General features: G+C 42.6%; 1 protein-coding gene across 1 annotated transcript in view; it reads left to right on the top strand.

The window, feature by feature from the left end:
* ST3GAL1 (ST3 beta-galactoside alpha-2,3-sialyltransferase 1) overlaps positions 1-15,736 on the top strand; it is a 78,447-nt gene extending 62,711 nt beyond the window's left edge. Inside the window, exons 3-7 of the mRNA XM_042035737.1 lie at positions 213-409; positions 3,604-3,783; positions 8,432-8,477; positions 10,704-10,823; positions 12,282-15,736. Coding sequence (XP_041891671.1) covers positions 213-409; positions 3,604-3,783; positions 8,432-8,477; positions 10,704-10,823; positions 12,282-12,455 — 717 coding nt within the window. The 3' untranslated portion in view covers positions 12,456-15,736. The remainder of the gene's footprint in view (positions 1-212; positions 410-3,603; positions 3,784-8,431; positions 8,478-10,703; positions 10,824-12,281) is intronic.
* The last annotated feature ends 972 nt before the right edge of the window (positions 15,737-16,708 follow it).

Here is a 16,708-nt window from a genome sequence, read left to right as displayed (position 1 = left end):
GGAGGAGAAAAAGGAAGCCAAGTTTAAAAAGGTAAGGGGTTTTCCACCTGATTTTTTTCACGCTTTGTCTCCCAACTCAAAGCCTGTTACTGCAGAAGGCAGTATCTGTAGGTAGATTCAGGAATGTGCTTTGAGGAGACATTTGAAGCCACCTCTAGCTCAGAGAAAAGCTGCCTGTGTTGGTAACCTGGAGTGATTTTTCGCCCTAACAGAAACTGCAAGGAGAGAAAACTCCAAAGAGTTTGAACGCCACTCTCACAGAGCTGTTTGGGGTCATCCCCGGGGACGGGGACCCGCTGCAGGAGCGGGGATCCTACACCTGCAGGCGCTGCGCTGTCGTGGGCAACTCTGGGAACCTCCGGCAGTCTCAGTACGGCCAGGATATTGACTCCCATGACTTTGTGCTCAGGTGAGTAAAAACCACCTCAGCTCCAGGTGCCTTTGTGTCTAAAATTCACTGGTATTTGCAGGGGACAAGTGAGTAAACAAGTTTAATGGTTTATCTGGTGAAATCTGGTACTTAAATCAAGTCTAAGTTCCAGGGACATAAACTGTGTGTATTGGAGATAGGACCTCATGTTTTAGCTTGGAAAAAAAACATTAATAGGTATTGATACCGTAGCTTGTTCTGCACAATCTATAATTGCCTGTGTTAAAAAATATAGGATAAAAAAGATTTACACTTATGACTAAAAGTTATTTCTGCAGCTAGCGCTCACAAGCGATCTTTTAGACATTTAATTGACTGTATTAGATTTGACTTTCTTGCACTGGTTCATTCTTAAGCAGTAGTGAGGTGGGGAAGCCAAAGCCACTTTTCAATGGACAGGAATCCCCTGTTTGGCTGCTGGTAATTTGTAAGGGATCTCATTGCTTCTCCCTTTTGAGGCAACAAGATTGGCTACTTTGTCCCACTGAAAGGCAAGCAGGAACTAGGTAAGCAGAGCTCATCACTCAGAGAGCAGCCAAAATAACTGGACTAAGTTAGTCTCCAGCATGTCATCTGCCTTTCACACCACAGCTGCCAGCGCAGTACAATTTGGGGAGCAATAAAGGGCGGGAAGGGAGGGCTTGCTATGGAAAATGCCACATGTGGGATTATGCTCTCAGAAGCAACAAAACCTTTAGTGGGAAGCGTGCACTGAAGTCAAGAATAAATCAGCAGAAGATCAACACTGAACTGTTAAGCCACCTTGGCTTCTGATGTGGCTTGAACATGGCATAGAGTCTTCAAGTGACATCTAAATCTTCATAAATCATATCAGGAGTTGCTGCCTGCAGTTCCATGTCTTGCTTCCTGCCAAAAGTCTCTCCCCAAAGGCAGAGGCAGCCAGCCTGGCCTTCAGATTCATGAAGGGGAGAGCCCTCAACATTATTCCTACAGGTTGTAAATGTAGGGCAGCTGCAAATGTGGAAAGCTGTGATGCATTTATGCTTAACTCTGTGTCCTTCCCTGGGGAGACGGCCCCGTTCCTGTGTGGACTTCCTTATATTGCCTGGGCTACATTTCCGAACTCATGCAGTGAGACTCAAAAGCTGGTAGTAGTAACTAAAGAGTAACTCATTCAGGTTCATGTTTCTGCTCTGAGGCCTTGCCCATCCCATAGCCATCCATCCCTGGCAAGGGCAGAACTCTTGGTGGCTTGGTGAATCTTCCAGTCTCTGATTTATATTTCAGCAATCTTAAGCCAGATCTGAAAGGATTGCACAAGGTTTTAGGATTCACTGTGGGAATTTGTGCAGAGAAGGTGACCCCTCTGTGCATTAAACACAAAATCTCTGATGACTTGAAATTCACTTCCACATGTTCTGTCAGTACAGCCAAGTGCAGGGGAGAGCCAGGGAGCCTGAGGGCTCACCTTTCCTTCCAAACAACATGTCCCAGCCCATTTTTATTTGTGTAACTATCTACTTTCATGACAGAAGGAAGTTCCTGCTCCATCCTTCCTGCTGAGACTGGGTGAATGCTGCCTTCTGCCATATGGCAACAGCAGCCCCACCTTGGGTGGTAGGAAAGGTGCATAGACCTGAGGGTAGGTTGTAAGATAACCAAGATGTCACCCTTGTCTTTGTCTTGATGGAAAGAAACCCCCGTGTTTTATATCTTTGACTGACTAATCTCAAGATAAAACACAGAGAGTCCCGTGCTTTTCCAGTATTTCTGCACAGTATGGTGTGGGTCGCTGGCAGGGAAGCCAATAACCGGGAACTCAATAACAAATCCACACAGGCTGGCAGGATATTCTGACTATGCTAATAACTCCCTTGACGGGACTTAGAAGAAACTTAAGTAGTTCACCTGGGGAAGAACTGCAATAACACAGCCTGGCATAGACTCGAGAAACAGATTTTGCCTTTCCTGTTATCAGCAACCAGGGCAGCATGTTGTCTGGCAATGTGTGATGCTCCTCATTACCTCGTCAGCTACATCCTTCCTTGTCCTCCCTGCGCTTCTGCCAGGAGCTGAGCTAATATCATTGCAGAAAAAAACATTTTGCTCAGAGACAACTGGGAGGTTTCTCCATGGTATTGCACAGCACCATGGATTCATGCAAGTTGCTTTGGGGGTCTCTAATGTGCACTGTGCTGTACCACAGAAATATGTAAATCTCTGCCATTGAGGAGCTAAAGTGTCAGGGAGAGAATTGCTGATGAGCTCCCAGATTGGCTTTCAGAAGTGAGCACAGGCATAAAGGCATTTCCACAGACCTGAGTTCAGAAATCCCCTCTCTGTTCCCTGTATGGGCCGTTCATTTAAGAGTTGGGCTCTGTAATCTTTGTGTGTCCCTTCCAGCTCTGAATATTCTGTGATTCTGTGACTCTGTGATACATCCAGCATAAGGTAGGGTAGCCCTGTTTGGCCAACATGTCTTGACTGAGCCCTGGTGGCCCTGGGCAGATTTCCGTGTGCAGACTCCAGGGTTACCTAAAGCCCCCCTTGTGTGTGCAGAGAGACCCTGAGTATCTACAGACTTTGGAGGACATACTACAAAGTAAAAGTAAGGTTTGAGTAAATGAAGGGTCAGCAGCAGGTCCTGTATTTGTCGCTGTGGCTGTGATGTCTTTTCATGGGAGAACCGTAAGGAAGATTTGCCGCTTCTCGTCACACATAACGTGGTTTATTACCTTGACCCTAGACATTCAAATACACCTGTATAGATAGGGGGAAATGGAACTGCAAGAAGTCTAGCTGATGTACCTCAGGGCAATGTTTTTCTCATCAGCTGGGGGATGCAGCTTTATGATGAAGTGAGATGTGTCCTCATGGACTCACCACTCTTTTGGTCAGCTGTCTGCTGGCTGTAAAGGGAATGCAGGGATGTGCTCAGAGATACATCTGCTTGGTGGACACTCCTATTCAGTCCAAGGAGCTCCACACTGAAGCTGAGCTTTCTTTTACTGTTTAACTGAATGGGTCATGATCATTCCAGCTTGCCTGAGGACCCCTATACCCTGTCAGGTCTGTCTGAAGACCCTGCATAGAGCACTCCCTTAGGTATGGGAGCATGTTCCTGTACCTCAAGCAAATGACTTAGTGATGGTTCCCATGTGTTTGTATTTACCTAATTCCTCTCCTGTCTCAATTCTTGCTTTGGGCTGCAGAATGAACCGTGCCCCCACTACTGGCTACGAATCAGATGTTGGGAGCAAGACCACTCACCACTTTGTTTATCCTGAGAGCTACAAAGAGCTGGCAGCAAATGTGAGCATGATCCTGATCCCCTTCAAAACCCTGGACCTGCGCTGGGTTGTCACCGCTCTCACCACAGGCACCATCAATTTGTGAGTAAGGGCAGGGACAAGGGGTGGGAGTTCCATACTTCATGTTGCTGTAGGACATAATGGCCTGTGTGGAGTAAATCCCTGCTTCTGATAAGGCCTAGGCATGCTTTACAGACCCTCTCAAGTCAGAGTTCAGCCCTGACACTTGATTTCTAGGAAAAACTTAATGTTATGATGTGGTTGTTGAGGGAAAGATCAAGATCCAGTCCCTTACCTCCCCATTTCTGAGAGAAATGAGAAGGCGAGTTTTTGTTGGTGGAGTTGACCAGTTTGATCTAAAGTCTCCTGAGCTTTGGGGTTCAGTGCCTCATTTTGGGCTTCTGCTCATCTGTTCTCCTCTCTGGTTCATTGTGAGTCAGTACACTTGCAGAAGAGGACAAGGAGGCAGAGAGGGGTGTGCAGGTTGCTCACCTGAGGCAGAGAGAGCAGATGCAGACCACAGCACTTAGTGCCCCATCCACAGGACGGGCACCCCTGGACAGGTTCGTCAGGAGTTTTGTCTGTCTTTCCCGGTGGAACGTGATTGAGAACTGTGCAGAGGAAACAATGTTTTGTGTGTCACCTGCATGTCTTAGCCTTAAATTCTAGAGTTCTACTTGGCAATAATGTGACACACTGGAATTTATTCTCCAGTTCTTTTTTGAGTGCTGTCAGAAGTAAAGGTTGTCTCCTGGTTGATTTATGGCAGCACCAGAATTAGAAATGTGATCAAAATGCATGTTTCTTCTGGAAGCCTGCAAGCAGATTCTCTTCCTTCCTGTAAGCTGGCTTTTCCTAATCCAGAGAATGAAATATGTGACATTTGTACTGTGTGTGAGGTTGTCTGCTGGGTGTAAAACCACAGCCTTGTGGGATTGCCTGGTGACACTCTGCTACACATAGACAGCAAGAGCAGATCAGATTGCTTTATTCCAGGGAGAAATATTTCAAGACATTTGAACTTTTTTCCCAGTTTCAAGGTCTCAGAAGATTTAAACTTGGAAAAGCGTGTCTTGAGTGTGTTGACTGGGCATAAGACCTACTTTGCGATTTTAACTGGAACTCTTTGATGGAAAAGCAAATAAAGTTTTATTTTCTCTTCATTTTCTTTTCTCTCTTTGTAGATGCATTTTAGATTCTTTCAATTTCTTATTAAGATTCCCTTAACTTGTAACAAATCTCTGTTAGCTTCCTTTTACCTTTTTCATCACCAGCATTTAATACACACAGTCATAAATTGTCTTAAAAAAAACCATCTTCAAGACACACTCATAACTGGGAAAAATCAGCACACTCAGAAAACTGTACCAATCACTACAGGAAAGTCATTGAGGTGCAGGAGCATGTCCAGATAAAAGCTGTGGATCTGTGGAAGGGTCTGGAGCACATGTCTGATGAGGAGCAGCTGAGGATGTTCAGCCTGGAGAAAAGGAGGCTCAGGGGGGACCTTATTGATCTCTACAACTCCCAGAAGGGAGGCTGTAGCCAGGTGGGGGTTGGTCTCTTCTCTCAAGTAACAAGCAACAGGAAAAGAGGAAATGGCCTCAAGTTTCACCAGGGGGGTTTAGACTGAACGTTAAAGACATTTTTTTCACCAAAAGAGTTGTCAAGCACTGGAACAGGCTGTCCATGGGAGTGGTGGAAGTCACCATTCCTGAAGGGAATTAAAAGATGTGTAGGTGTGGCACTCAGGGACATGGTTTAGTGATGACTTGGCAGTGCGGGGTTAACTGTTGAACTCAATGATTTTGTAGGTCTTTCCAAACTAAATGATTCTAGTGTTCTATAGTTTACATGGACACACCTTTTGCAGGCAGGTCCACTGCCTGTTCCTGCCCCAGGAGAAAGCTCTTGGTACTTACTGAACTCTGAGGTCTGCTCTGATTTCAGGTGATCTCTTAGCCTATTAGGAAGGCTGGTTGACCACAATGCAGTCACAGCACATGAAAGGAAAAACATCTTTGCTTAATAAATTACAGAATATATTATATATTTATAATTAGATTTTATACATGGGCTTGGTAAGCATCTGGTATAAATTAGCATGTGAGTATTTAACCACATGAAAGAAATACCACTATTTTAAGATTTTTGCCAGACTCAAAGCAGGGAAATTGCATAATTAATAAGCTGGAATAATAAAAGCAGAAAATCATAAGCATATAAATCATAGCAATGGATGTAGCATAATTTTAGCCTTGTAGAATTAACCTATGAGCATGCATTAAACACACAGTGTCAGATAATGGGTATAAGGAAATTGTTGAGTGCACAATTTTAAAGAGAAAAAGGCATGAAATAAAAATAAAACACATTTGAAAGTCAGTATTTTAGAAAAAAAGAAGTACTTGTCTCCTTACCCCAGTCTGCTTGGTCATTGTTCTGTGTGCACAGGCTGCATAGTGTCAGCTGAGTTTAGGCTAACAAGAACCCGAGTGTACTCATAGCTAAAAAAGATAAGCATCCTGCGTTGGTTAGACCTTTACACAGTGTTTAATTTTCTGTATTTCATCCAAATGAAAGAATTTCCTAAAACACAAAACCTGTGAGTTAAACATATTTTCCTCTTAGTATTATCATAATTCTTGCAATTTTTACGTTTCAAAACAAAAGCCAAACTGCAGATTGCCTTAATATTCGCTTCAATTGATAGCTGATTGATTCTCTCAGACATTCTCAGTCCCATTTAACTGATGTATTTCCATCTGAAAATGTCTCTCTAAAACTAAGCATTGTTCCAGAAAAGAATAAGAAATGCCTTTTCTAGGATAGGAAACTTTCAGGCCCTCATCAGCCATATATTTACCCTGGTTGCCTTCACTTGCAAGCCTTTTAGGAATCTGCATGCTGAAAAAAACTCCACTTAGTTTGGCAAAGATAATTACTGTATTCCTTAAAATGTTGCACATTCTAGGTCGAGGTTTCAGTAAATGTCTTGTACAAGGTGGCCAATGACAGAGTTCAGTAGAGTGCTGCACAGTGGCTCATGGAAGATGTTTCCCAGGCAATGTGTTACCTTCATCACAGATATCACTCTGTCCCACTCCTGTGTGGTACTTCCAACTTCCAGGGTCTCTCACTCCCTGGCTGCCCTGCAGCCCAGGTTTTACATGATCATAAGAGCAGAGGTCTTAATCAGTGTGCCAATATCTTCTGTGTGATTTTATGAAATTCTGCAGCCATGTGACAGCAGGGCTTGGGTATTTCTTCTGAAAGAATGAAATAGCCCTTGGTTAAAATTACTAGTATAACATCTGACAAGAGCTACAGCAGTCTCCTGGTTAGACCAGAGATGTCCACCAGTATTGTCTCGAACACTGCATGCCCATCTCTTTGGTCTTCTACTGTATCTATCCATGAAATACAGCCCTCTTGTTTCCTCCACATCACCCTGTGGGAAAAGATTGACTGTTTATTTATTATATTGAGGAGATTCTACCAGCAAAGAAGCCCTTTTTGTCTTCATAATCATGAAAAGGATATGGGATCACCAAGACTGTTGACTGATTTGCTGGTCAAGGTCAGGAATGGGCTACAGCTGCAAGGGCATATTTGCTGAGATCAGATTGAGAAGCCTGCATGAGTGACCCTTTCCCCAATAGCATCACCTCTTAGGAGGGTTGGAACCTCCCATCACCTCTCTCACTGCCTCTGTCCCAGAGCCGGGATTGCAGGTCAGGAGAACATTGCCAGGTGGCCACTAGTTTGGGAAGATTTAGACTAAGTTTTAAAAGTGATGATGTTCCAAGGTTCAAAGAAAATAAAACCTTAATGACAGGAACCTTGTCATTACCAAAACCCAAGTGAAAACACTGAGACTGAACTAATGGAAGGCTTTGGTGATTTATCACAACCCATCTAAGAAGTATGCAGGATGTATTTTGGGATATACTCCAATTACAAGGCCAGCTCACCGAATTTTTTCATGTGAAACAAATTCAGGAAGATTTTCTTCTTACAGCACTCGTGATAAGCTGTGCAATGCCAGCACACCCTGTGCATGAGATATGGGGAATAAAAGTTTTTTTCATTTGCAAGACAAGACTCGTGATTTCAACCCAGTCATAAGGTGTAACTTGGAAAATTTATGCTGGAAACTGCAGGAAGCCTTCAGCATCGCCCTGGGGAGGAGGGAAATAGCTTTCTGATGAGGGGCTGTGTACTTGGGAATGCCTGACTTTCATATAACCGCAGAACTGGTGAACTCTGCTGCCACCAACTCTGAAAATCATGAGGTAACGCCGAGTATTAGGAGAGGAAAAGTCTCCCCCTGGTGGGAGAAGGTTTTTTCTGCCAAGAAATTAAATGGAAAATCTTTCCCATCATCAAAGAGCAAAGACTGCAACTGTAATGATCCAAGAATTACAAGTCTCGAGCTCCACATAGTATTGACTCTACAGTGTGTTCTCAACTAAATCTTTGGTGTCCTACTGCCAATAATTAACTTGAATATTTAAGAATGTAGTGGTTTCCTGTAAAATTGCTTCAGTGACAGCTCAGTTCTTTTCCTGCTGTGTTACTTAATTGCAGCCTCATTTTACAACAATTTCTTGAATTTACTACTTTCAAATAATTTGAATTTATTACTGTTCATGAAGAATATTCTTTCTTTGGAATTACATTTGGAGTTTTATTTATCATGGTGCTGTCTTTCTTTTTTCTTTAACAGCACATATGTTCCAGTTCCACGGAAAATCAAAGTCAAAAAAGAAAAGGTGAGAAATGCTGGTTTGTGGATTTGTTCTGCTTATTTATTTGTAGGCCTTTTGCTTCTCTGGGAGACAGCAAGAATCCAAGCAAGCCTTTGACATTCATAAAAATATATTCATAAAAAAACCAAAATACAGATGCTTTACAAGGCTCAGCTAAGCTAAAAATTTGGCTCCTGTGTGCCGTTTAGGCCATAGATCAACTACTAAATAATTGTGGTTGGAAAGAAATTGCTCTTTTGGCTATGCCATTGCATGAACACTGTTCTGAAGGTTGTATCACTTCCTCTGGTGCTGCTCAGGGACATTAAAAGTGCAGCATTGTCCTCCACAGCAATTACTCTCTTCCCACCTGTTGCAGTCATTTGTATGTAATGACACTGAGGAGAGACTTTGGAGGTTTTTAAAAATAATTTTAATATTTGAACACCAAGGATGTTTCTCACTCCCCAGTCAGTTCCTTGTAATAAGGAGCTAAGTGAACTCTGAACAAATAAAGCTGTTTCCAAGTCAGTGGAGAATTCCTCGTGGTAGGCTCTTGACCCACAGCTGCAATAATTACCTGTACCCAATTAAACAAGCTTGGAGGCTGAGCTCAGGCCAAGTCCAGGAAGGTTTTGCTCTAGGTATGTTACAGGTCTCACAGGCAATGTTCAAGCACAGTTTGCATGAGAGCACAGACCAGGGAACATTCCCTGCTTTGCACAGGGACAGGCTGGAGGCAGGATTTCCCACAGGGAAAGATGTTAATTCGAATGTTGGAACTTTAGCCACTGTGCAAAGACTTCTGTTGTTGTAGCTGCATGGTTTGAGGATATAACTGAGGCAGGCTGTGTGGGAGAGGAAGAACCTCTTCCATGGAACTTCCAGAAAAATAAAGGTCTCATTCTCTCAGTCTTTGGAAAGACGGATTTAAAAAGTACAGGCATCTGATGTATCAAGGGCTGTTAAAGTATGACATTAGCTCCAGAACATTAAAATTACAAATTAAAGCACACATCTTTCATTCAAGAGGCCAGGTTTTGCCAAAGGCTTCAGGTGAGACCCTGAACTAGTATCACTTTATTTTTCTTTGCTTCAAGCCATGGACCTCTAGGGTGCATTAAATAATCCCTAAGCTCATTCTTACCTGTTGTGAGGTACATGACAACCTCTGCAAAACCCCTGTGAGAAGCACCAGGGCAGGTGGTTAAACTCGCATCACAGCTGAGTGGCAGCAGCCCAGGATGTGGTGATTTGTAGCAGCTTCCTGAGCACGAGAGGAGAAGCCTGTATTTCTTCCCACACTGTGCAATCGAAAACACCCTGCAAGAAGAGATTACACACAGATGCAATATCAGCAATTAACCTCTGACTTTGTAAAAGGAAAAGCCTTGCAGCTAACCAGATAGCACTGAAATGCTATCACTCTAATTACAAACACAGTATGGAGGGAAAAGCCTCTGCCTCATTCAGGGGAGGGGGTTGAAAGCAAGGGCCTCCACCAGTCCTTGGATTTACTGTACTCTCAGTTCTTAAGTGCTCTGTCTCTGTGAGATGACCTCTGTGAGATAAAAAAATGCATTTTATGTCTTGTAAGAAAAAAGTATACAGCATAGAAAAATAGCATGTTTAGGAAACAGGATAAAAGAAGCTTACATGACCTGATAGGCTTCCTGATAGTTTACATTTGGCCCTTGTTTTCCTTAGATCTGTACTTACAGAGATACCAAGACATGGCTGGTGTATTGTGTGGAAGAGGGAATTGCTCCTATGTTCCCACTCAAATTACAGCTGGACTGATGATCTTAGGGGTCTTTTCCAACCTAAATTAATCTATGGTTCTATGGAACGTGTCATGGCATCTCATGCTTGCCTTTTTCAGGACTCCAACTCCCCAGAGCTCACCTGCAGGGTGCTGAAGGGAGAGTTGAATGGCTAATGCCTGATTTCCATCTCACTTGTGCTGTTTCATACCCATTGGTTTCAGTAGGAATCTCCAGGATTCACATTACTGTAAGCAGGAGGAATATCAAGACCAAGGAAGGGCTATTCATGTGTAACTGCACATGGGGAATATTCCTGAATGCACTTAATATGAGACTTATTTTTCCCTTTCACTTGCCCTCAAGGAATAACTATTATTCCTTTCTTACCCACTCCCCTACCCCAGTGTCCTTTAGGAATTATGCGCTACCATTGTTTTTTCCCAGGGTATTTTACTAATGAGTTTTTCTCTCCAATTTTGCCTAGATCCTGGTTTATAATCCATCTTTTATGAAATACATCTACGAAAACTGGCTCGAGCATCATGGCAGATACCCCTCCACAGGCCTTCTGTCTTTGATGTTTGCTCTCCATGTGTGCGATGAGGTAAAGTCTGTCTGTGTTTGGATATATGGATAAAAAATCAGGGCATTTCACACTGAAGAGCCAGGAACAACCCCTGGCCACTCACTCAGCCTATTTCCCCCTCTCCACCTTCTCTGCCATTTTCCTCTTCAAACATATGCAGACTCTTCAGAAACATGCAGACACACTCAACTGACAGTGACGGATTTTTTTAATGTCATCAAGTCGTAGGGTTTACGAGGCACTCTGGGAGAATATAATTAAACATAAACAGAGATTCCAACTGGTATCAAAACACATCTAAACATGAACGGCATCTTTGCCCATCTTGTTAGTGAAAGTTTCAATTAGGTTTTGCCTCGCTGTATTTTCAAACTCAGGCTTCTGGGTTTTTACAGTAGGTTATAGTAAATGCCTTTGTTCCAGCAGTTACTTGGGGAAATTCCCCAATTTGAGTGATGTGAGGTGCTCCAAGGTGACTGGAGACTCATCTAGTTAGAGGTTAGCTCTAAGGCCAGGTTAATTCTACAAAGTCCTGCAAACCTGAGCTTGTCAGCATGGGGGATAAATCTCACTTTGCTGGCAAAATCCCTGTCCTGGACACACATCTGCTGATGAAAGAGTTTTGGTCACCCAGGCCTGTGTTGCTTGGAGAGGTGGTGCAAATACTCCTAAAGATACTGGAAGAAACTCTTATCATAGTCACAGCAGATTGGGTGGAGCCTGTTTTATGGTAAGCAGGCAAAAACCAGGGCTCTGACATTACCAAAACCAACTTAAAAACAGCTCATATTTGAGTGGGCCTGGGTGTGAGTGGTTTAGGGAGCTTGTTTTTTAGCTATGACCCATTCAAATACAGCCAGACATATCACCACTCACAGTTTAAATAAATCAGCTGTGATGTTTGGACTTTCACCATTAGAGGACACAGACACAGCCATCAACAAACGAGCCTTTGGGAGAGGAGAGGCTGTAGGTGTATACATGTGCAAAGAACATAAAATCCATCTGTCTCTGAAGTGACTGCAAATATCATATAATCAAGGATGTAAGTGTGGTAAACATGGGACATTATTTGGAAGACCAGGACCAAACCAAATTTTTTTCACTCTTTGTGGCCTACATCAGCTAAAGAGGCAATTCCCATCCCAAGCCACTGATCTGTTGAGGTCAATCATGCTTAAGGGATAGGAATGCATTTGCATATTGCAAATAAACCAGAATTAATGGATAGAAATCTCCTTTTCCCTCTGAGTTCAGGTCTGGTGGTGTCTTGGCATAGCTTAGGATGTCACGTTCTTTGGACAGGCCTTGGGCTGTTTCTCTGTGGTCATGTCATGCACCAGAAGAGCTTGGGACACCACTGAGGACCTCAGGTGCTGCTGCCTGTAAATATACTGAGAGTAAAGTTTCTTCAGCACTTCAGATGAAGAGTAATTGCTTTCCAGCCAATAACAGTAGTTCTCCCTTGCATCCTAGGTGGATGTGTACGGCTTTGGAGCAGACAGCAAAGGACACTGGCACCATTACTGGGAAAACAACACTTCAGGTGGGGCTTTCCGCAAGACAGGAGTCCATGATGGGGATTTTGAGTTCAATATAACTTTGACTCTTGCCTCCATCGAAAAAATAAAGTTTTTCAAGGGCAGATGACCCTGGCCATGGGAACAAGTGGGGGCTGCAATTTCCAGCATGCAGCAGAACAAAGCTCAGTGAAGATGATCTAGGCACCAGCCAGGTTTGAATGCGTGGATCTGCGGTGGATTTGGAGCATCTCACACTGCAGGGAATGAGGCCAACGACCGGCTTCCAACTGCACATGATTTCCTGTCTATGGATAGCTGGGAGCTATCAATCAGTTGTGGGAATGAACTAATCTCTACTTAAGCTCTACACCTTGCTTCTTGAATTACTGATGAAAGATCTGCCTGTTGCAATTAGGGGAAACCTGGGCACAGGAACCGCTGTCTGTGTGTCCGTTCTCTCCGCGAGCAAGGCAGGAAATCCTTGAAGAAGAGTGAAAAAGACTTTTGGGACTTAAGACCCACTAAGGCAGCTGTGAACATCATACTAAGGATTACCTCAAAGAAATGAATTCACTTCTGCTGTTGATCTTCTTTTTGAACCGTCTCTTCTCTATTCTCTATTACTTCTGTTTTCATGCTGTATTAAGGAAAAACATGAGGAAGTTGCCTGGAGTAGTAACTGTTTCAACCATTGCCTCATTTTGCATTGATAGTGTCTAGAAAATATGAAATCGTCTCATGTATTATTTAATATTGCTTCCTACACAGCCATAATGATGGAGAAAATAATACTGAAAACTCCAGGGGAAAAAATGGCCTTTTTAGCCACTTGTCTGTCTCGTTTGGTTATATGTAATTTTGGTTCTCTTTTGGTGGAAAATACTCTGGATTTTTTTTTTTTATTTAATCAGTTTAAGATTGGAAAGTGGACTTTTTTCAAGTCATTTACATGTGCCTTTTATAATTGTGCAACAGATGTGATTTTTGTTTTTAAGGTGACAAACCCTAAATTAAACTTTTTTATAAAAGGGGGGGAAATTAACCAAAGTTTATCCTCTGTCTGGTATGCTTTTGTAGTAGAAACCTATAATAACAACTCCTATATTGCATTTGAACAAATGCAAACAAGACAATTTTTAAAGGTAGCTTTTACCTTTTTTAAGGGAAAATATTCAAAAGTCCCAAGAAAATTTTCTTCTTAAGTTTTTAAACAATTAAAATGTGGTATCTCTTTACAAGGTCTCTATTTGAAATGGAAAAGAAATCATGGGTTGGGATATCAACTAGTAATACATTAACAATCTTTGTTTTGTAGCAGCACCTACAAAGACACAATCTGCACAAGCTGATCTAAGAGCATAAGACAGACTTCAAAATCATGTGCATCTCTGGAGGAATGAGTATATGGATGTCAGTACCTCTAGGCAGTGAGAGGAGGGAAGTTACACTGGAGATTTTATATCCACAGATTTTTGCTGGAATCAACGCATTAAAGCCTCAAGGACAGATAAAGTACAAATCCAAGTAAGGCAGGGAACAATGGAAAACAGTGGTCTTTTTTTCCTGATATCATGAAAACAGTACTCATGGATTATTGACCCACTTTCAGCCTTGAGGAAGCCAGAGGAGTTCTTGCCACAGACTTCAAGGGAGTTTGATCAGGCTTGGGAAAAATGGCATATTTAATTTTTAATGTATCACATTGGTTGGAGTTTATGCCAAATCATCTAAACGTCTCCTCTCTATGCACCAGTTGTGGCAGAATGGCCAAGCAGATGAGTATTTGAGGTTGGTGAAAGCCCTTCAGTACTGATGTGCTTCATGCAGGGTTTATCCCCTTGTCTTTCTGCACCAGCTGGTGCCAGTGAGGTGCCCTCCAAGGCAGCAATACATGGCACAATGTCATGGTCAGCTGGAATTTTGGGCCACAGCACCGCTCACCAACATGAACTGTTTTACCCACGTGAGTACTACTGAACTCGCGGCATATAAAGAGCCAAGGATGCCAAATGTCTGTGTGGGGCATCAAGCTCCCTCACCTGGTGTGACCTTTCAGTTCAGCAATATGGAAAGGGCAGGATTTTCAAATCTCATCATGATTTCTCTCAAGATGAGACCTGTTCATGATCCTCATGTCAAGAAGCCATTTCCCAGCATGGCGGCCAGCAGAACTCACCTGCATGTCACAGGCACAGCAGATTTGATGGGCTTACTGTCTGCTCCATGTCCTTTGTAAAAGAATGAAGCATTACTACCTGAACCATGTTTGCTCGTTTGGTTTAAGCATTCCTGCTTGTTTAAATTGCTGTTAATCAATATGCTTCTGGTGAGGTGCTGCAGTAATACAAACAAAGCAAGTTTAAGAGGCAAAAGACTACTTGGAAGATGCCAGTGATAACTCCACAGTGTGGCTGGATTTTGGAGCTTCAAGTACTTAATTTTTTCTTTTTTCTCATGGACAAATATTAGTAATTCAGAAACATTGACTGCTCTTTCAGTCATTTTTAGAAAGACTTGGAAGAAAACTCATGGTGGTTTATCCCCTTAATGATTTTTTTTTTATCACAGGGGTCAGTTTGGAATCAAAAATAGTAGAAAAAGAAGCCAGATATATTCTAGTCTGTGTTGTTCTGAAAGTTTCCTTTTGCTTTTCTAATAAAAATTCCATTTTCCCCTGAACATTCTGCCTCTGACAGCACATATAAAACCTCATGGCTCGTACATGCAGATATATTTAGTGTCTTCATCATGGAACAAGCTGCAATTCCCATTTAATTTTGTTGCCAACAGCAAGCAGTAACTGTGAACCACTGATGTCCATTTTTCAGAGTGTAAGGAGAGAAGAGAGTGGATCTCTCCAGGTGTAGGATGAGGAATAGTCTGTGCCATCACATTTCTATTCCAGGGAAACTTTTTCTAGAGTCCTTATAGGCAGCTGACTTGTGTTAGATCCTTGTCTCAGTTCCCCACAACTTTGCTGCTCTTTCAATTGCCTTCAGAATCAGGAGATACCAACAAGTGATGCTGAGGGAAGAATTAATTCCCACTGCCATTATTGAAGACTGTTTTCCTGCTAGAAACTTTTTGGGTTTATTTGGTTTAAAAGAACCAAGGAAAACATTTAACAACTTGTCAAGGCTTCAAACTCTTGGACTGTATTTACCACCACTGCAAAATCTCTGAAGCACTCCTTGAGTGCTTTTTATGTTTTTTACCAAAGCCAAATCTCTTGAGCACTTTTTCCCTCCCATGACCAGATTTTCTTTGTATTTTTCTCTGACTACACAATCAATTATGGGTTTTTTCTCTAATGGAGGGGAGTCTGACACAATCATTCATTGACCTTTTATTTATTTAATTTTTCAGTATGATATGAATCAAAATAAAATTTTTATTGTAATCAAAGCATTTCTGTGTACACTTCTTTTTTCCACAGTACTTTCATTAGCTCCTAGAACCTCCTTCTGTCACATAACAGTGTAAAGAGGCTTATTCCACTTCCTCACACCTATCCAATCAGTGATCTTAGATGTCTTTTCCAACCCTTATGATTCTGCAGTCCTATGAGTGACATTGCCATGTTTCAGGCTGCTTGTGGTCATGGGCATCACACTGCTCACATGGCACCTCTAGGCCTCTCTAGAGAAAAGAAATTGAACTTAATATGGCTGTGGTCTCCTGATGGATCTGTGCTCTGTTTAGGAGATATAAAAGGGAAATTAAGGCAGATTTATAAATCAGTGACTTGAGAAAAGATTCAACTTATCTGACCTGGCTGAGATCTGAGGATCCACCCTAGGTCCCTGTTTTAAGGGCCTGCTATGATCACACAAACACTTCAGTCATGGATGACTTAGCTGTCCATTAGAAGAACCCCATCCAGGAGATGGATCCCTTTGCTCAGGTATCACTTTAGCAGGTCACACCCACATCTGCATCACCCTGGCTTTGTATGTGGACAATCTATCTTGGCTATTTCTCATGGACCTCATCTACTGCTCAGTTTCCTTATGTGCTCTTTCCTTTCATTGTTTAAGGGACTGAGTAGGGTAGATGGTCGGGCAGTGATGCAAGCTGCCCTTTCAAATGCAACCATCCTGGTGGCTTGGTGGTAGGAGCTTAAGGAGTTGTCAGAGGTCAGCACAGGGAGCTCCTGTTCAGATGCAGGCAGAGGTCAGATGGTCACAGTAAGAGCTGCTGTCCAGTGTGACCTTCAGAGGATCAGGTTCAGAAGATCAGTTCTCAGAAGCTACTTCACACTTTGCTTTTCAACCCAGGCTCTAAATGTGCTGCATCAGTGAGATATTAACCACCATTAATGGATACAGCCCAGCCAGAATCACGCTTGTCAAAAATGAGTGGGAAATAGAGGTACATGGG

Source organism: Corvus kubaryi, unplaced genomic scaffold (assembly GCF_017639235.1).
Source record: "Corvus kubaryi isolate FWS band 111438036 unplaced genomic scaffold, C.kubaryi_AGA036_p1.0 37385, whole genome shotgun sequence".
Classification (NCBI taxonomy): Eukaryota; Metazoa; Chordata; class Aves; order Passeriformes; family Corvidae; genus Corvus; species Corvus kubaryi.
The sequence above is the reverse complement of the archived record's forward strand: the minus strand, read 5'-3'. Positions and strand labels throughout refer to the sequence as shown.